The sequence below is a fragment of the Poecilia reticulata genome, chromosome 3, assembly GCF_904066995.2.
Source record: "Poecilia reticulata chromosome 3, P_reticulata-male-v2, whole genome shotgun sequence".
NCBI lineage: Eukaryota > Metazoa > Chordata > Actinopteri > Cyprinodontiformes > Poeciliidae > Poecilia > Poecilia reticulata.
In genome coordinates this window covers 29,883,634-29,905,046 of record NC_088832.1, presented here as the reverse complement: position 1 = coordinate 29,905,046, position 21,413 = coordinate 29,883,634, and the positions used below count along the sequence as shown (strand labels likewise).

General features: G+C 37.4%; 1 protein-coding gene and 1 long non-coding RNA gene across 2 annotated transcripts in view; one reads left to right on the top strand and one right to left on the bottom strand.

Moving 5' to 3' along the window:
• The window catches only part of ddb1 (damage-specific DNA binding protein 1), a 47,464-nt gene extending 45,476 nt beyond the window's left edge, over positions 1–1,988 (top strand). The window contains exon 27 of the mRNA XM_008405646.3: positions 1,378–1,988. Coding sequence (XP_008403868.1) covers positions 1,378–1,461 — 84 coding nt within the window. The 3' untranslated portion in view covers positions 1,462–1,988. The remainder of the gene's footprint in view (positions 1–1,377) is intronic.
• Positions 1,989–3,586: 1,598 nt separating this feature from the next.
• On the bottom strand, positions 3,587–10,441 carry LOC108166179 (uncharacterized). Its single transcript, XR_001776448.2, has 3 exons — positions 6,723–10,441; positions 5,704–5,779; positions 3,587–5,643 (listed from the first exon to the last, which is right to left on the bottom strand). It is a non-coding gene; the product is annotated as an uncharacterized LOC108166179 (long non-coding RNA).
• Positions 10,442–21,413: the final 10,972 nt, after the last annotated feature.

Sequence of the window (21,413 nt, the reverse complement as noted above, 5' to 3'; positions counted from 1 at the left end):
TCTCTTATCTTGAAGGGGGAAGAAAATTGGAATTGTTGCCAGTGGATGCGTTAGCTTGGCTTTTAAAAACATAATTCTTAAATTTGTCGATTATAGCTTCGATAAAGAGTTGCAATAAAACCTTTTTTTAAATTGACACACAAGTTGGTTAATAAAGAAGTTTTGTATAAATCAGAAATCAGAGCAGAAATGATAAAAGAGAAATATTTTTGTTTTAATAGTTGTAAGTTTATAATGTCTGGACAGGTATCTTTATGTCCCATTTCAGTCAGTCAGGTGGGGGTCTGGACTTTGACTGGGCCACTGCAACACCCTGTATGAAACATTGTTCTGGTTCATGTCCTAATTTACCCAAACTGTTGCTACTAGTTAGCCTCATGTTATATTTTACAATATTTGGGCATGTGGTCAGCAGATGCTTTGCCACATAATGAAATGACATAACAAGCCCATGATCATCATGGTTCTGGCTCCATTTCTAGCTATTATTATGAAAGCTTCTGCAGGCATATTGTTTTTGAGAAAGACGAGGCTTCCTCCTGCTGAATTTTGTGGAACATCCACACAATTGATAGTTCCTGCTTTTATTGAGGCGGTCTGTACATCTTGTTCATTTGACTAGTGAGACTTTGCTTCTACTTTTCCTTTTTACATCCAGTGGAAGCAGTAAAATGGTGGATGCACCATTTTTGCTCTCTTTTTGAAGCTTAAAGGACCTATTCAAATTATTTTGCCTTGAAAATATCTTAAGTTTTCTTGTGAAGAGCAGCTGATAATAGCAACAAAATGTTAGTTTTTTCCTCCCACAAAATTAAAGTGGAACATTGCTTTAAACACAGCTGCAATAACTAATTTGCATCGCAGAGAAACTGAATATATGCATATTTTAAATATTTATGTTTTAGTTTAACTGTAATTGTGTGAAATCTGGAGTGAAATCTCTTTATTTTCAGGGTGAACTTAACAGACAGAAATCCAGATTGACATCAGTTTACACCTATAAGGAGGTCAGATTTAAATGGAGCAGACTTCGAATAGCTTTTTTTTTTTTTTTTTTTTTTGTTTTTCTTCCATCACGATTGTTCAGTGCTTAAATTATAAATGGTTCCTGTCTCTTTGGAAAAGTCTTTACATTTACCTTCTGGTGCGATTAATAAAAAATAAACCAGAGGGAAAAAGCTGCAGTCTGTTGTCTGTGTGGGAAAGATAAAAGATTCCCAGCGTTTAGGTGTGCACTTCAAAACATCGGAAATAAAGCTCTGAAAACAATGGAAAGGAGAATAACATTTTATCCAAGTGAAATATTTGCGGACGTAGTTGGCTGCTGCTCGTGCATCTACTCGTCTCGGCTCACCGCTCGTTGTCTTCCATTTTCAGATCGATGATGGCAGCGGCATGAAGCGTGAAGCCACAGTGGACGAGGTGATTAAGATCGTAGAGGAGCTGACGAGGATCCACTAGCTCCTTTCACCATTCTGATCCCTGCTGGGAGCGAGTGGGGGCTGAAACGCTTTGGGCTTTACAGATGTGTAAATAATTATAAACGGTGTGTGTGAGTGTTTTGACCTTTCGGTGAGCTGCCGGCTGTTCAGACCCTGAAGGGCGCTACGTGACGAGCGTGGGGCTCTTCAGGTGAAATGCTTACCGGCCAAAGTGACGACCTTGGTCTGAGTGAGTTTGAATGTGAGTTTGTGTGTGTGTGTGTGTGTGTGTGTGTGTGCGTGTGCGTGTGTGTGATGGGATGTGGCTATAAAAAGGAACAACCTGAAGCTTTCCTCGACACATCCATGCTCCCAGATAATTGTGGCAGTTTCTGATAGGTTAAAGGTTTCTCAATCCTCTTCAACTCACATTATCGGCTGTTTGCTATTGAAGTCTGAAATAAACACACTGTATAAGAAATAAAATGAGGAAATTGATAGATTTATAGCTATTTTGTCTTTGTGATGTTTTCTTTGTTTATTCTAATAAACCTTCCTTTAGTATTGCTCCGTGTCTCGGTCTTTGATCTGTTCTAGATTAATCGTCATTGTTTGCTGTGTTTTGTCAGACCACAAACGGACTCCTCTGAATTAACTTCTAAAATTATTAGTTGCTGTATTTAAGGTTATTGAGCTGTCTTCTATAAAATTAATATAATATTGCTTATGGACAGAATCAAATATTTTATGATCAGAAGCTAAATAAAGATTTCAAACATACAGTTTAAATCAAAGGTTTACATACAAATATATGGGCCTGAATTTTGTGCTAATGAAGATTAAAATTAATGTTAGCAGGTCCAATCGAGTCAAATGAAAGCAGGAAGCTTTTTGTGATTCAGGCTTAATATTTGACCACTTTTCTTAGAAGAATTGATTAAACTGATTGAGTACTGTTGGGTTTAGCATTAAAGCCTTTCCAGAAGTTTTCGATAGGATCGAAGTCTCGCTCACGCATGTTCCAAAACCGGTTTTCACGTGTGCATGGGCTCACCGAAATAAATATTGGAAATGTGATGAACCCAAGTGTCAGCATGACCTGATCCAAGAGGAAGCATCTGCTCAAAAATCAACACCTTCAAACTTGACTGAATTTTGCAGCTGCTTACATGGAGAACCAGAATGTTATTCAAAGAAAAGTTCATGACTTAGGAGACAAAAATTGAGTGGTTTGTTAAAAATATGAGGAAAGTTGCCAACAGTCTGGGTGAAGCTTTCTAACCCAAAATCACTGCTCCAGCTGTTGAGCCTGTTTTTATGCCAGTAGTTCTGGTATGTTGGACAGACTGATGACCTCCAGGTTCTTCCAACTTCACCTCAAATCAACAACTACATAACTGAAGCTTGCAATTAACATGAAAATCTCCCATACTCTCATTGTAACTTGCTAAAAGACAATCAAATATTGGTGTGGTTTTGATTTTATTTATATTTTTGAACCTCTCCATGACTTTGACCTTGTTTGAATTTGACAGACTGTAAAACACAATGTCAAATAAATTCTTTAAAAAAAGACACAATAGTGACTTTAACAAACCTATGACTGGAACTGTAGCAGATTTTTTTTTTTAAAAAAGTGTAGCTTCAAACAAAACCAGTTGTCAATTTTTTTTTCTAGTTCTCACATTTACATGAGCTTTAATTGCAGGGTGTTTTTAAAGTTTTCCTAAAGTTGTTGCGGTTCCCTAATTTACTGAATTAAATCAGGATCTCTGATTTGCAGTTAATGCAGCCCTGCTGCTCTTAGCCCACACAGTTTTAATGAACAGCCACCAGGAGGGAGGAAAATAACTTTTTTTTTTTTTTTTTTGTGAATCAAACCTTTTGATATTCCAGAAGCTACATTGTTTTCTGAAGAGCCTGATTAATTTATATTGTGTACATATTTTATGTCGCCTGCATCAACAATGTGAAATAGGAATACATGCTCTTTCTGTCTGAGTAAACAGAGGTCCTGCAGGCCGGGGTACAGCCATAGTGACAGTGAAATCTAGTTTCAGTAATAATGCCCTGCACTGAGGATTTGAAGGAAACTGGTCATGACTGGCAGTCCAAGTCCTCTGCCAGTTCTCCGCAGCTATTTTTGTCCTTCTCTCTCCTTCCTGAGGCACAGAGACTCTTGTTTATCTCTGGTTGCCATTCAGACTGGATTTTTTTTTTGTTTTGTATCATTTAACAGTTAAACCTCCTTATAAACTATTAGGTAAATAGTCCCATTTCATAACTGCAGAGGTGCATGAATCATAATCTAATTTCGTGTTTAATTAAAAAACAATGTGGGAAATTTAATCAGTCTCTTAAAACCTTTCCCATGATGTTAAATTTAGGATATTATCTGAAACTCCAAAGGGAAATGTTTTTTTATTATTTTTGTTTCATTGTGATTTAAATGCAGTTTCTCTTTCTTGTGTTTACTCACTCTGTAATGTTAAATTGTCTGAGTTTATGCAGCACCTTTCTATTCACACTTATTTATACGAAAGACATTCACCCAGTCACACTAAAACATGTTTTCATGCGCAGAACTGTAGGCAACTTGGTGTTAAGTGCCTTGCCCAGGGCCAAGCTGGAATCTAACCCACTGAAACACAGCCACCCCGTTGTGATTCTCTACTAAGGATATACCAGCAAACAAAATACACCTATTGCATTATGTTTTATTCAACACAGCAGGGTTTCTGGAAATAAAATAGCAATGTCCAGGCTGCATTCTAAAAAAATACCTGCAGTTTTACAGTATGTTGACATTGTTTGTATTATTTACCAAGGAATCTAGTTTAAGACTTGACTCCTGTTAGGTGAAAAGCTAAAGCTAAAACTTTTCCACACATTACTGACTGAATTAACTTGTTTTGATTTGAAATGTAAAAAAAAAAAAAACCTGCACTGTTTCAAGAATATTTTAATGACAAGAAAACAATAGCAATATTTACTTTTCCTATCAATTTCTATGACATGTTTTACTGGACATTATTTTTGTTGAAACATTACACAAAACCAAATATTGCAGAACCTGCTAAGGTCTCGGTGAACTACTGTGTTAATTGCATTGAAGGTAAAAGCACAGGCTGACACTAATGCCATGAAACTAAACCAAAGTTGCACAAAATATCAAAATACATCAATCATTATGACAGTATCAACATGTTTAATGTTGCAGTTTCAAAAGACTGTTTTGAGGCAATTTTGCTAGGATATTATATAGTTCATGCTTAATTCATGCAAATGCATTAGTTAAAATTTTTTAAGCCAAGTTCGACGGTCAGTACATTTCACTTTTTAGAGAATCATTCAGTTTTATGCTTCTCTTTTTTTGTAACAAACTTCCATATTTTATGAACTACTGATTTCTTTTAAATCAAGGCTAAAACCTCACTGTTTTTAGAACAGTTTTTGATTAGTAACAACTGGGAATTCATGAAATGTAGACTTTTTTAAGTCTACATTTTACCTTACATTGTCAGTGTAATGTAATGCTTTTTTGCTTATTTTCTTCTAATCATGTAAATGTGCTAAACAAATAAAATTGCCTTGCCATCTCCCAGTGGAATATGCTTAGGAAACGCTCAGATGGAGGCCTCCTGGACACATCCTGATGGGATGCAGAGGAGGAGTAACTCTACTCCACGCTCCCCTTCTTGGTTCTTGTTCTTTCAGTCATGATGGCTGTGACTACATAGGAAAACAGAAGAAATCAATATATTCTCCCTGCTTAAAATGAGTCCATCTGCCATGAGCCAGGATGGAGGAGATATCTTGCCAGCACGCACATGGTTTCAGTCTGAAGAAACTACAGGAAACCCCTTCCATGTGGACACACCACCTGCTGGGAGGGATATTGAGGTCCGGCGAGCGGACTGGTAGGTGCTGGTGGATTTTTTTTTTTTATGCATGAAAAATACATTAAACAAGTCTTGTGAAACCTGAAAAATGAATAGTTGCAAGTCAGAACTTTGTTCTTTAATTTTCAGTTGGATCAATGCTTAACTAAGCTATCTGTATTTCTAACTAAATCCATTCGAAAAACAGGGAAGATATTAGCCTTAACCACAACCAAGAAATCCCTTTTCTGTTTCCTGGTTGCACAACTTCATTTGAGAGTGATTGTCGAGTCCCCGGTGTGTGAGCGTTTCACGACTGCTGTTGCCCCATCTGCTGCAAGCTGTGAACACAGAACCAGTTTAGAGAGTACAGTCAGATCCCATCCCCACCAACAACATACCTCCACCGTTCCTCCGCTCAAAGAGATGCCGTGCCTTCACACAACGTTGGCAGCAGTCAACGATGCTGGCCGAAATCTGTTTGGAGGAGAACAGGGTGATTGCTTTGATCCTAATGAGCAGCAGCCACTGTAGCAGACCTGGCAGTGGCTGATCTGAAGCAGCCCTGAACACAAAATAAATGAAATTAACTCGCTCAATCAAATCAGCTTTACTTTGGCAAGATTCAGTAAGAATTCTGGCTCCGTTCTTTTGGGGATCAGTTAGCTGTGATGCTCTGCAGGTCCAATGTGCGAACGTTATTCCTTTAGAGGCCCAATTTGGCTAAATCAAACTAAGCTCAGCTTTGGTAGAAATATGTTGGAAATAAATAATGCGGAATTGGAAACAAGATTTTTTTTTCTTTTTATTATTTATTTCTCAGATTTCACAGACTTTTTTTCCTCTTCAACAGAAACTGTACTTTTTTTTTATCTTCTTGGATCTGTTTTAAATAATCATACCAAATGTTTATTTTTATATGGTTACACCACACTTTTTTATTTTATTCCAGATTGACAACAAAATAAATTGAAGCATCAAAATAATAAAGTAACAAGATTGCAATTTCAAGTTTGTACTTTATCTTGTGCAAATTAGTGCAATTTTAAATTAAAATACTGTTCGACTCATATGTACATCATGTATTTAACCAATTAAATAATCTAATTATCAATCTGAGGTGAATTCCTTTCCTTTCCCGCTGATCAAATAATTATTCTACATTAAATAAACATTAATGAATTTATTTTGCCTCAGCACTGTTATTTGTTTCCATCTGAGATAAGAACCTGTCTTCCAGAAAAATCATTAAAAGCTATTACCTCATCAAAGTGTAAATTTGTTATTGATCTATCGCTACCCTGTATTTAGAGGTATACTGAATAAAAACCCAAGTAGCAAATCAGACACAACTGGGACAAACCGGAAAAACAAACTACTTGTTTCAGGTAGGATAATGAACGAATCTTCATCAACTGACCGAACCATTGAAGCTTTAAGAACTTTTCCCACATCCTTGTGGTAAGATTTCTCTTCTTTTGAAAGGAATGGAGGGTCGGAGAGGAAGAGTGGTACTGCTCGCTCCATCCCTGAGGATTCCTTCTTTCATTGACTCTTGCCATGGCCAATAACATCAGCAATCCCTTCTGTGCTGCTGAAGACGCCGATCTCTTCTCTTTCAAGGGATCATGCTGGCATCAAGCAGCAGCGCCTCACCTCTGTCTAGAGGGTGAGAAATACTGGCACAAAGGCCTTTTGAGTCGGCCGGTGGGGGGCGGGGGGGTCGCATCACAGAGAGTCACAGAGTGTTGATTTCTCTCAGCCAGCGTTTGGGACTGCAGCACACACTTGGTGGCTATTAGTGAAAGGAGAGGCTGTTTTGGGGAAATGTCCCCAAATCCGTTTGCACAGCCTCTCTTTGGGATGATACACACTTACTGGTATGGCAGTTTCTTTCTAAACCTATTATAAGCATAGTTGAATCTGTGAAAGAGTGTAGCTGAAATCACTAACAGACCGAACACAATTGAAATAGCCAGACATGTTTAGGGGTTGCAAAGCCATTTCTAAGAGTTTGGAATACCAGTGAACCAAAGGGAGAGCCTTAATCCATGACTGGAGTAAACATGAAGCAGTGGTGAACCTTCCCAGGAGAGACCACTTCACTAAAATTACTCCAATTACTCCTAGAGCACATCGGTGATTCAACCAGATGGCTACAAAACAACTTAGTGCATCTAAAGCTCTGCAGGCCTCACTGCATATTCAAGATACAACATTAGGAAAGGGAGACTGGACAAAAGTAGCTTCCATGGGAGAGTTCAAAGGCCAAAACCACTGCTGACCAAAGAAACCATGAAGGCACATCTCACTTTTACCAAAAACATCTTGATGGTCGCTGAGACCTTTGGGGAGCCATTCTGGTGACAGATGAAACAAAACTGGAACATTTGGAAGACATGATTCATGTTACATGACAGACCTAAAATGTGACAGAGCATTAGAGAAGCAGAGCGTTTGGGGTTGATTTGCTTCCTCTAGACCTGGATGACTTGCTATAACTCGTGGAATCGTGAATTTTGTTCGTTATCAGAACAACCTGCAGAAGAATGTCTAAATCAAGCTTCGCTGTTTGGTCATGCAGCACGACAATGGCCACCTCTGAATGACTGATGAAAACCAGACATATAAAAGTTTTAAATCCAGATTAGATCCTGAAGTATGAAGTATGCTGTTCATACTCATACTCTCCAATATGGCAAAGGTAAAGACAGTCAAAATTCCTCATGGTGGTAGAACGAGTTACTAGATGTAGGAGGCAATTACATTTTAAATCAGGCCAGGTTTGTTTGGAAAGTTTTTTCTTTCCTTAATAAATGACATTACCATTTAAAAACCGCTTCTTTGCTTAATTGATCTTAATCCAGTATTCCAGCTGTGTATTCTGAAACATTCAAGTTTGACAAAAGAATAAACAACAACAAAAAATCTGTAAGTCTCCGAACACTTTTGCACACCCCTGTATTGTATTATATTAATGATCCTTCTGTTTCCAAAAAGCAATTTTTCCAGATATGGAAAGGTGTAAGAAGTTTGTCTCTTACAAAAGAGTGAGCATTCCCTACCCGATTCACTCCCTGAAAACTGATATATTACCTCATACAAGCTTTCTGCTAGATGTTCCTGGCTGACATTGTATTTCCAGAAATATATTTTTATAGAAAGTAAAAAAAAAAAAAAAGAAATTACTTTCTTGCTTAGATTTTTCTGAACATTTATCAAAAGAGCAAATTGATTCTCACAAGAAAAAAACAATAAATTAAGTTAAAAGATTGATTCCCCCACACAGACAAAGAGAAACTTTGTTGCACAACACAGGAATGGTTTGGTGATGAAATGTCTATTTCATTGATGGAGTACTGAGTTAAAGACAGAGATACCGCTCTCTGTGCCTTCTCTGAATGTGTTGGGAGTTCTGCTAAAACTGACTCAGAAATCAAAAGAGACATTTTAAAGCAATCGACAGACAATTCACCACATTCTCACTCTATTAAGGAAAAGAAAAAAAAATACAGCAGTCATAAAACATGTCTTCCTCAGCAAATTGTTTTTTTGTTATCCATGACTACTATGAGTAGAGCAACTTCCAACAACTATCATTAACACACAGTTGGATCAGTTTCTGTCATAAAACAGCCCAAAACCCTGAACAAGTCATTTCCACTATGAAACGTGGTGGTGGCAGCATCATACTGTATGGAAGTTTGTACACCACAAGTTTATTTGAAAGACACTTTAAAAATGTATTCCACTTTACAATAATGCATCACTCTATTGTTCTATCACATAAATTAATATACACTGAAATGTGAGGTTTGGTCATGAAAACATGTAGAAGAGCTAAGGTTCTGCAGTAAATGTGAGGTAAACAATGCAATGCCACATAACCCAAAATGACAGAGATTTAATTATAAAGTAAAATAAGCCCTCCAAGGTATCAACCATCACAGATGAGGGACAGTCCCTCATATTGAACAGGGGCGGTCAGCTTTGTTCTGCCTACTCCGGGTTATGCTGCATGTCGATTAAACCAAGAAGCTTTGCAGGAGCAGCTGGGAGGCTGAGGTAAGTATTTTCTCCTCAGGTTGTTTGACACATGGTTATCTTTAGAGTAAACAGGTGTAAACCCAGTCAAGAGTTTCTCACCCCAGCCCAGATCCCTCCCTGTTCCATCTCACATCTTTTAATTACACTTATCCGGAGACGGATGACCCTCCTGGCTCTTCCTGGCACTGAAAGTGATGGAGTCTTTGATGTTAGCGCCTCAAACCTTCAGCCAATCCAAAGAGCATCTGCAGCTGTGCTCAGAGTCCTGCCCTGATTAAATTCAAACGGCAGATTTACACTCTTTCGAATTTTCCTCAGGGAAAAGGTGGGATTTCCCCCACTGCAGCACCCTGTTCTGTTTATTCTTTTCCCAACTTCCGTCTGCCACCTAAGTCTTTAGCTCTCCTCAGAGCAGTCTTTAAATGATAAATATGACATGTTTTCTTATCAACATTTTTCCCTCTCAGTATTAAATGACATATCAAATGAAAACTACTCTTCTGTAGTGTGCCACTCTGATGGATGTTTGAAAATTTGCTGCATAGTTCTGTATATTCAGGTAGCACAAAGTTTATTATGCATATAGCAATATTTTTTGTTCTGTTGTTTTGATGCTTAATAGATAAACACAAATGTTGATAGGAAGTTCTCGCTGGAAAAAAACAGTTCAGGATGTACTTCTCCCAGATAGACATGCCTGACACCTGCCACTGGTTTCCAGCAGCTCTGGGAGATTAAAGGACAAACTTTTGACAGGAATGTACTTTCATATTTCTACCCAAGAAAACAAAAACAATGTAGACAACGTCACAGTCATAAACTAGACTTTTTACTTTTCCACAGTATCTGTAGCTCTAATTCAGCTTCCCCATTCTGAAAATGGTCTCCATTTCAAATGACGTGAAAAATGAGGGTGAGTCTGGTTTATATTGATTTACAGATTTTATCTGCCAGTTTACCACAGTGGTGTGTTTCTAGTTTGGACATTCAAACTAATGACAGCATTATGTAAAATAGATCAGTACAAATATTCAATTTTAATTTGACATTACTGTCTCCATAATTTCCTTTTTTTTAACACAGTTATGTAAACTGCCCTAACTAAGCATTAATAAAACTTAATGTTTTTTACATTTTCTGGAGCTAACTATAGAGCAGTCCTGGATATATATAATAAAAAAAACTGTTAGTTTGCAGGACTCAACTGCAGATTCACCTTCCAGTGTCCATATGCATAAGTTGGAGTCGCCCAGTCAAAGGCCAGACGTAAATTCAATTGAGAATCTGTGGTGAGACTTGGAAGTTGATGTTTGCAGAGGCTGAGAGGCTTTTCAAATAAAAATGGAAAAAAAAAGTCTGTTTCCAAAATGTGCAAAGTTGGTAATGACATGACCCACAAGACTCGCAGCTAAAGCTGGTTCTACAAAGTATTGAGTCAGGTGGGCTAAATATAAATGCACACCACAATTTTCAGATTTTACTTTTATTTCAAAGCCACGTCTAGTTTTCTTTCACTTCACAATTGTACAATACTTTTTCACTTTATTATGTTAAATAAAAACCTTAATTATGTTCTAAGTCTGTGTCTGTTTTCATTTGTTATGGCTGAATAATTTCTTATGTTTTTAAATGTATAAACATGTACATTAACTGTACAACATGTTCACTTCAGGGATAAATTATGTAATAACTTCAGATACTTTTAATGTTTTTACATCATGATAATCACGGTGTGGTTATTAATAATGGGCAGTTGTCCTTGGTGATTTGATGGAAGTTTTCAATTAAATTCATGGAGAGGCTATTTTGCTGGGTAATAAAAGTCACTAAATATAATTATTCGCCCAAGGTTTGACATGAAAAGAAGTAAAATAGCTGCAAAAACAGCAAAGTGGTAGAAAGCAAATGTGACATGAAGGTAGACTTCATCTCAGGGTTTGAGATGAAGTCTACTGTAGTAAAAGATGACATTTTTCAAGAGGGACTTGGAAAAAGACTGAAACTACAGTTAAATCAGAAGAGCTGAAGAAAAAAAAATGCTGTCTTAAAATGCTTATGGCAGCAGGACATAGATTTGAAAGGCTACATCTGGCTAATCTAGAAGTTTTTCAAACTATAGAAGTTTAATGTATTATACATATTTGGAGAAAACCAAGACCAGAATATCGTCACAAAAATGTCATAACTATCAATCAGGTCGTTGGAGAAATGCTGATTCTGGCAAGTTTTTCAGGACCTTTAGTCCTTGTAGTCAATAAATCAATCATCTGCTCCTCTCTACATTAAGTATTCTTGAAATTAAATGAGAGGCCCAAATTTGAATTGGCAGCATTACAGCTGAGAAAAAAAAAGAAAAAAATCAATGTGCCCAGTCAAAGTCCTGACATTAAACTGAATAAATTCTATAATGAAGCCTTAAGAGGAAAAAAGTTGGCAAAACTTCATATTTTTATATTTAGGCTGCATTTGTCATTATCAAATAAAGACATTGTGGGACATTGATGTTTTATGTTTTCATATGTTAAAAGAAGCTTTTATATTTGAAAGTGTGTTCATGTGAGCAGGGAGACCAGAAACAATAAGAAAGTAAAACCCTTTGTTAGAGGACAAAAACATGCTTATTCCGTTTCAGTAACAGTTTCATACAAAACACAAAACTCACTTTGAAAACCAGATATTTAATAATCCGTCGCATATGTATAAATATTTAATGGATAGTCATAATTAATGAAGGACTGGTATGCTTACTTTTCTTCTTTGGTGTAAGTCAAGGTCATGAAGTTTCTACTCCCAGCAGATCTCACACTCTGTTTAAACATGGTTTGTCATGGATACGTTTTTTTCCCCCATGATGTCAGGGTCCAGTGCACCAAACGTCAAACCTTTTATTCTCATGTGGCTTTTCATTGGAGAACATGTTTTGCCGCAGCTGTCTCCTCCTGACTCTTCACAGTTAAATCTGGCACTTACTGAGGGTGTGTCTGAGTGTTTCATTTGACTTTCTTGACTCCCCAAGAAAACCTCTGCTCTTTGTCAGAAACCCAAATGGGTAGAACCCCTCAATTTTACCCGGATGAACTCTGCGTTTCCCTCAAGGAAACAAGTGGACTATTTTATGGAGTCTAAACAGCATGGTTAATGCATTGGGCTCTGGCAGGATGCCTCTGCTCTCTGGCACATAATTTTCGACTTCCATTCTCGTTCTGCAGCAGCTGAGGGGATGTCTTTCTCCTGTCGCAGTACTGTGCTGCAAGCCGATGATACAATAAAGCAGGTCCTGACTGAGGGCTCTTTGTCTTTTCCATTTGCTTAAAATATTCTTAGCCCATTGGGAGGAAACTGCATCCCCTTTTTGTTTTGTTTGCACTATTGTATGTCTCCCAGAGCAACTACCTTAAGATTTTAAATTTGAGAATAGTAATATTTCATTCCTCTTTCTAGTCTTAGAAAATATGTCTATTTGCAGTAATAAATTTAGACCTTTAGTACCCTGCAGAACTATTAAGAATTGGATTACCAGAAGATTAGAGTTCTGCTTCTGTGCGTCGTCTTCCCAATCCAACAATTATCCATAACAATAAAGGAAGATTGAGACATGTGAGCGCTGACACAGTGATTGAAGTATTTCAGAGTTGACTGAAAATGCATGAAATGCCTCATCATCTCTTTGAAAAGGAAACTGAGTGTTTCTCTGTGTATTGGTGATAAGAAGAGCAGACGTCTCCGTTTTAAGATTAGAGACAGGAATGACCCTGACATTTTCCAAAATTATACAACCATGAAGATTACATTTGATGAAAAACTGATCTGGAGATCACTAATGCTCTCTCTGCACATCATTTCCACACAATTGTGTTAATAATGTAGTGCTTGTAATCACGTTAACTTAGATGGGATTGGATTTGATGCTCAGGCATACAGCATGAAATATTCAAGTCGAGGTGCCCTACATTAGGCGATGGATGTTTTTTTTATATTTTCTTAACACACTGGAGGCGAGTGTGTGATACCACCGCTCAACTCTGATAACCATGTTAAGATGCTAATCTGGCAGTCCAAACATGCCTTTATTATGCATGGGGGGAAATCTAGACATCTTCCAGCACTCAGTGTACGATACAAGTGCATTTACTAGGGCAAAAAAAAATACAGTGCACACAGATGCAGAAGGAATCACATGTTGTTGAGCATGTTGAGTGTGGTCAGATTTGTAAATAAAAAAGTGTTTATCAAGATAAGAGCTATTCTCTGGTAGTTTTGGACACTCTTGGAGCTTAACAATAACAGCTACAATGTTCTTCAATACATTTTACTGAGTTAATGTCTCAGGAAGATAATGGGGTTTATTATCTTTCTCTGTAACACTTTGTACAGTGTTGAGAGGGCTGAACCACAGGTGGTATGGACATCAACACCAATCTTTACAAACTTTTGAGATTGCAGTAGAACTCTGAGAAGTGGATGAAAAAAATGCTTTAGGATCTAACAGCTCCCTCATTGTCTGGAAAGAAGGACCAGTGCCAACGTCGGTACTACATTCTCTGGTGCGGAAATGCTATCAGAACTTTATGTTTATTTTTTTCTTTTTCAATTGTTGCATGCATGAGATTCATAGATTTCACATTGATTATTAGAATTAATATATGGAATAGAACATATCATATGCGTGTTTTGGGGGTTTTTTTTGCAGAAAAATGAAATTAATTACTAAAATTTGCACCACGCGTATAGAGAAAACCTATCTAAATATATATTTCTTTAGCACATATTTTGAGTCTAACAGACACAGGCACTTATTTGAAATTTATTTTACCAAAATTAATATGGTTGAGTATCAGAGAGAGAGAGAGAGAGAAACTCGTCCCATCCTCTATAGACATAGATGCTAACTGTCTAGACATAGAGGATGGGGAGAGACTCGTTTTTTCTGTTTAACAGCTTAGTTTTCATTTGGTCAGACACTGATAGGAAACTTTTAATTGCAAACACCCTTTAATAAAAGTTTATTGACTAAATATAACTTGTAGGAGGGCATGTTCTGTCCTCATCTAACTTTAATGAGGTGCTTCCAAAAGACCTTTCCTTTAAGTAATAAATCGTTGAGCTAAAAGAAATAAATAATTCAACGTCTAGGATCTATTTTTGTATGTACAGTGCACAACCAGTCCACTAGCGGACTAAATACAATATTTCAGTGTGCATCTTTCTGATGCCACCTTCGCTACAGTGATGAATTTGTTGTGACAAAAGCCATGACCCCTTCTCATTTAAGGATGTTTAAAAAATTTAACAGTGCACCGAAATTGCGCATGTGGATTTGTCAAGCAGCCTGCAGGCGCACAACTGCATGAATATTAGATAAGAGGTCACACTGGTCTCTTACCTAACATCAACCTGCAGGTCATTCTTTGTCCTGCTGACTGATGGGAGGAAGTTTGAATCATTCAGTGCTGTCTCTGCCCAGGTCATAGAGTAAGGTTATCAGAAGTTTACATTTCCAGTGCAGCTGGTGGATCAACATGGAGTGACTGGTAAAAGTGGATTTTATGCTCGGTTGCATTCGGTTGATTAAATAAACATCACCAACAAGGCAATTATTGCTGTTGTCAGCAAAAATCAGAGAATGAGTGTTATGTGCAAGGAAACAGGTGATGAAAATAAAATGTGTAGATCTGATTCAGCCTGTTGAGAAGGATTCAAGGAGAATACTAGTGTACAAACAACATCCTTACAACGAAGGAGGACTATTTACATCCTAGAGTGGTCCAACCAGTCCAGACATGAATCCAACAGAGAAACTGTGGAAAAACTTGAAAACTTGAATGTTTCATATTTGATCCCAGCTCCCTCTTTTTAGAGGGAGCACTTAACCCCAAATTGCCCACCAGTGTATGGTTGTGTATCAGTGTATGGAAGTAAAGTCATTTGTAAATTTGATTGGGTGTAAGGCACTTTGAGTGGTTGGTTGTAACAGGAAAGCTGCTGCATAAATGTGACAAAAGTTCAAGTTTAATTTTGCAACACAGTTTTTAACCTTCCATAAAGTGAACAAATATATGGTTTATTCTTATTTTTGTCTTATTTTTGGTTTTAAAGGGATATTTGTTGTGTGAGTGCACAAAAGGTATTTATTGTTCTAAAGAAAAAGAATTAGGCTTTTAATGTTTTTCCGTGGAAACATATAATAAGTAATTCAAGATAATAACCAAAGCTGTTTCTGTAAAAATAATATTTAACACATTTTCAAATTAAACCAAAAATACAGCAAAAACAATTTCCTCTCTACAATTCAATAATCAGAGTTTTACAGGAAAAGCAAGTTGGATATTTACAAATTATAATAATTGACAACTATAATTAGAATTTTAACTCACAAATCCTCAGTGTCACTACAGGAAGAGCAACAAAATAATTTAACAGTCCTGCTGTGATCTGCCTAATAACTTCAGCTCTTATTACTGTTACACAGTGTCTCCTGGAAAACCAATTAGAAGAGCCTCCATTGACACTTTAGGGGGATTTCTAATGAGGTAAAGTGTCTTCTGCTTTCAGCAGGCCACGGCGCCCTGTTGAGCTCACCAACAAGACAATTATTGCTGTTGACATCACACCTGAGCATAAAAAGTGAGAGTTAATGTGTCTGAAGTTTGTGAACTAAAGGTTGCTTCAGGACCACACAGTGGAAAAACAATTAGTGGACTATTAATGTGGTCAGCATTCTGTCATTTGGTGTTTTCTGCCTTTTGCCTTGAAAAACCTAATTTTAATTCATCTAGAAGTTATTTTGCACTGCCTACAAATTGAACTGCAATTTGCCGTGTCAGTTGATTGGTGGATATTTAAACAAAAGCAGTCAGCGTTGATGGATGGCCACCTGCAACAGCAGCTGCCAAGTCTGACTTTCCTTCATGCACCGTCACTCAAAAGTGAAACTGGGCCAGGAAGCAAATTCAGTTCATCATAAAATGCGGGAACACACAATAAATGTTAGGAAACCTGTTTATCACCTTATCTTATAAAGGATTTTTGCTATTTCAGCAAAATATCGGGACGGTGGCTTCAAAAGTGTTTCCATTTAAATTTAACAAAACGTTTCTGTTTGGATCTTTTCCCATCAAATCTGTTCTTATTTGCATTTATATACGTTTGAATTGACTCTAATTTTAAGCATGAATTTCTTTGTAAACACATGAGAATGGTTGTTGGGACTTGGAAAAAACAAATGTTTTCAGTTTGTCCTTCAGCTTGTCAGAGCTCTTGGATGGCTATTCAAACATTCAAGGTCAGCATAGAAGCACTCAAAAACTTAATTTAGATCAACAAACTTAAAATATCACACAGCTGAGCCTGTTTGCATACAGAACAATCAGAGAATCAGATGCTATTTGTGAATTGAACAGCAGACAGTGTTGTCTGTGTTCAGGTTGAAGGTAAGTTCTCTGCAAGATGGAAAAATAAAACTATTAAAGAAATGAAAACAGTGCATACAACTGAAAAATAGGAAGATGTCTATTTAGACTGAAAATCACAAGCTGGAAAAGTAAAGTCATTCTTGCTTGAAATATTGCAATTTTAAGATCCATCGTCACATTTTCATAATGTTCAAAGAAGAGTGAACAGATTTCATTCTGTTAAACGGGACTTGAACAAAACTCTGTCCCTAAATTCACCGCTGGATCCAGTAACTGTGCTATCCAAGATGGAAACCAGCGTGTCCAGGATTTTCTGTTCTGACCATCATACTATGAGGCCAAGTTCTCTGTCCACCACATCAGTCCTCATCATTTCCTTTTGAAGATTTATGTAGGAACTGCCCTGAGCAGCATTTATCAAAGACTGTGATGTAATTTACTTTGACAAGTGCAAAAATCCTGTGCTTTGTTTTAAACTTGAGCTCACGCCAGCGATCACAATTTTTTACTGTAAAACCACCATCACAATTTTCCTGTAAGAAAGAAAGTGAGGAAAACAAAACCTTTGCATCTGAACACGAGTGTAGAATTGAAATGCAAAGAATGTTTCTAATACTTCAAGAACTTGGATCATCATGTTGTGCAGCCCTTCTCTTAGCAACTCTTCCAAAGGGATAAAATGAGAGAATCTGACATTCAAGTGCAGCAGATACAAGCTGTTCTTCATGAGCCATAAAATGGCAACAAAATATCTTCTTTTCTACACTGTAAGCATTCAGTCATTAAAAGAAATAATCTAAACGTTTAAAAGGATTAGGATTGTATCAGACAAGGCTGGAGGAGAATTTACGTTTATCTTACCATCAAACCTACAATAGAGAGCGGAAATTTCTAAAGCTTACTCTTAGAAAATTACAGGAAAGTGTTTTATCTTGCAGTGACCAAACTGCCATTTATTTTAAGCCTTTTGTGCACTGTGTTTACCAGAAGTGCTGGAAATTGTGGATGTTGTCATGTTCTTCCTAACCCAAAACTACTCTAATCATTTTGTGATTTATTTTTTTTTATTTCTTTATTTCTCCATCTACTCAAGGCTTTTTCTGAGTACTTTGAAGGCTGGGATGGTTCACCACTGCATTATAATATTTATTGCTGGAGATAAAATTTTATCTTTATTGAGTTTTATATCCAGCATATCATAGAGTCACCATTAACCGCCTACAGATTAAGGACTGAACTTTTTTATACCAAAACTGTTGAGTATAAAAACATAGAAGCCACAGGTGAAAAGGAAACATTTAGCCTCAATCACAGCGAGCCGTGAAAGATTTAGCACAATACTAAAAGACGAACTGTCACTTTTAAATTGTGAGCAGTCATTTTTTAAGCTTATCAGCTCCAACAGTGCTTTTCCAGCCAAGACGTTTGCTTTACATAAGAAATGAAAGAATAAGAAATGGATAGAATTGCTCTAAAAACATGACACACCAAGGAAGAACTGTTTAGCTGTGTGAGAGACTATTTCACACGAAACCATGACTTTTATCATTTAGAAGAAAGTTATGGGTAATTAATTGTGATTGACTGATAATAGATAAATAATTTGCTAGCAGAGGCTGAACTTCCCAGAGATCCACGTGGGAGCAGCCTGACTCATCTGAACCTGTATAAAAGCCTCAAAAGTGATTCATTCAAGTTTCTGATCATTCAGCTCAAGTGGGTTGTTACAAATTAATCTGTCATTATTATCCTACTTTTATGGATCCTCCTGAATTAATATGACTGAACCGCACAATCAGATCCTAATCTTCAGGAACCTGCAGCCATTTTCCAAGCACAACAATAGGGGGGATTTTTGGCAGCAAGCTATGGCCTCCCCACCAACATGAAGCAGCGTTATTGATTGGTCATAGTCAAACCTCCCATTACAACAAATGGATGCTGAACGGAGATTTTCTTCTCTCATTCCGAGGGAAGGAATCCAAAATGTCAGCCTCCCTGGTGATAGATGGCCATTTCCATTTAGCTACAATATACCCCAGGGGGATTTCATTACCATCATATAAAGTTCAAAAAATGATCAGCTCTGTCAGATTTACCTTTCTTCTATGAACAAAGATGATAATATGAATGCAAATGGCGTATTAACCGCTTGGAATTGACAGTGAAGGTGAAGGAATATGTCGCTTAATTTAGTAAAGTCTGTTATATTTGATGAAATGCCTTTCAGATTTGTATAAAATCCTCTAAAAGGCTCAGTTTGTTCTCTCTTTTCTACAACATTGACCAAACCTGACATTGTTAGTGCTCAGCTGGCCGATTTAATATTCTGTACTGCGTTTCCACTTCATATCGGGTCACATCAGCACAAATAGCATGTTTTTCAGAAGTTTTCAACACTTTTTTGGATGTTTTTTCAGTAAAACAGCCCAAACCAAGTGGGAATCGTAGGGACTCCCTGTCTCTCCAAATTAGAAACACAGCTCATGCTGACAAGTGACGACCTGGATTAAAGCCATTTCTCCCAGTTTGAAAAGGCTACCCATCCATGCCGCTTTATCCATCCGGAAAGGGCTCCCAGGTTTGGGTCTGGGAGCGATCCCAGGATGGCGAGGTGAGGGAGCAAGTGGGCAGGTATGTTTTATTGATCAAGCACAAGACGGGGAGAAAGCCTGCGAACACGCTTGTGAATAATGCATGAGACAGCGTGGAAAGGAAACAGAGATCTGCTGAAGCAGTGAGGTGAATTTGAGAAGTAACAGAGGGATGAGAGCCGGAGCTGGGGTTTTTCGAGAGGGGTTTGTTGTGAGGTAGGCAGCTGCAGATCATAAGCCCGTGGCCTCAGCGAGACTTTTCATGCTTGTTTCATGATTGATGCGCGCACTTTCGAGAGCTGGATTGCTATTTTCAGGTTGTTGAGGTGATTTGAAGGGTGCAATGTTTCTGTTTCCAGTCTGTCCATGAAAATGGTGTGACAAAAGGAGCCAGTACACAGGTGGATAAAGAGACCCTTGTCAAGTCACATCATTAAACCTTTCATGAATAGGGGTCACTACAGCAAATAACCTGGCTCTATGGAAAAGAGTAATTTGCCCCTTGTTAAATCATTCATTTACGGGGGAGGGCTGTGGGAAGAGTAGTTATGGGTTTGATTCCAGATTCCTCCTACCATATGTCCATTGGCCCCAAGGCAATTACTGTTGAGTTGCCAACCAATCTGTGTATTAGTGTATGGATGTCTGAGGATTTGTGAATGTGGCTGAAATGTTTCGTATGACTACAAAAGTGGCATTATGTTTGAGCTGCACATTGTCCCTGTCTGAATGAAGTTTACTACTAACTACTACAACAAAAATCACAGTCTGTTAACTGTGATTAAAAACATTTTTTAAAAAGCCAGATTCACTTTTAGCATCACACACACCCAATCTTGGTTCCTGTCAGACCCATCAAATCCAAGAACCACTGAAATAGAACATAAAGAAGACTAAAAGATCTGAAAAAGCAATCCATCATATTTCTGCACATCAAAACTCAACATGCCCACAGGTGAACGTTCTTTGGAAGGCCTGTCCTGGTCAAATTTGCTTCACTGATGGCACATCTGTCACAAAGGAGCCTAAAACAACATCTAAAGCACTGCATGCTCTACATGCATCCAGGAGACGGTTCCAAAGACTCATGAATGCACGAGACTTTTGAACCTCTTCCTCCCTGTTAGCCAAAATGTATCGTAAGCCCTGAGGTTTCTGATAAGATGTTCTGTGGAGGTGTGTGTGTGTGTGCGTGTGTGTGTGTGTGTGTGTGCGTGTGTGCGTGTGTGTGTGCGTGTGCGTGTGTGTGTGTGTGTGTCGATGCAATTGTGTTAAAACTAACATTTCAGAAGAAGCTCATCATGTTAAGATGACTCTAAAGAATAGATATTTTGGAATGGCCTAGAGAAAGTTTAGCCTTAAATCCAATGAATATGATGTACTGGGACTTTGATTTGGAATGAATTCAATTCCTCCAGAGTGATAGCAAAGACTGATTTACAAGATACTTTTTAAATAGGGTCAGGTTTTTTGTTTTTGTTTGTTTGTTTTCCGCAATCAATAAAATAATCAATCAAAAATGTCTCTTTATCTTTGCATGATATAAAAATTGTTTTGATGATCTGCAATATTTATGTGAGACAGAGAAGAACTACAGAAAAGCAAGAAATCTGCAGGGGCCCAAACACTTGTTTTAAACAGCCTTTCAATGGCTTTGAGTACATGTTTAAGAAAGCTGAATTTTCTTAATTCTTATAAATTTTTAGATCTCTAAAGATGAAAACTCATAGGATTAGAGATTATAATAAATCATACACATATGGGATGAACAGTTTGGGAATCGCTCTGGTATTATAACACACATTTCTACTAAGTTAATCTCCTTCTTATCGCTTAGTGCTTCTATGATTGCATCATTCCAACAATTTTAAATCATTCTAGTTCTTTCTTTTTAAACATTTATATCTACTTGTAATTAATTTGTCTATTTTATGAGATTTTTTTTCTCTCTGTGTTCATCTTAAGTCCTGCAACAGTCACTTTGCATTTTGAGATTCCTTGTGCAATTTTTTTTTCCATCTCTGCAGTCATTTTACACCTAATTTTCTCTCATTGTGT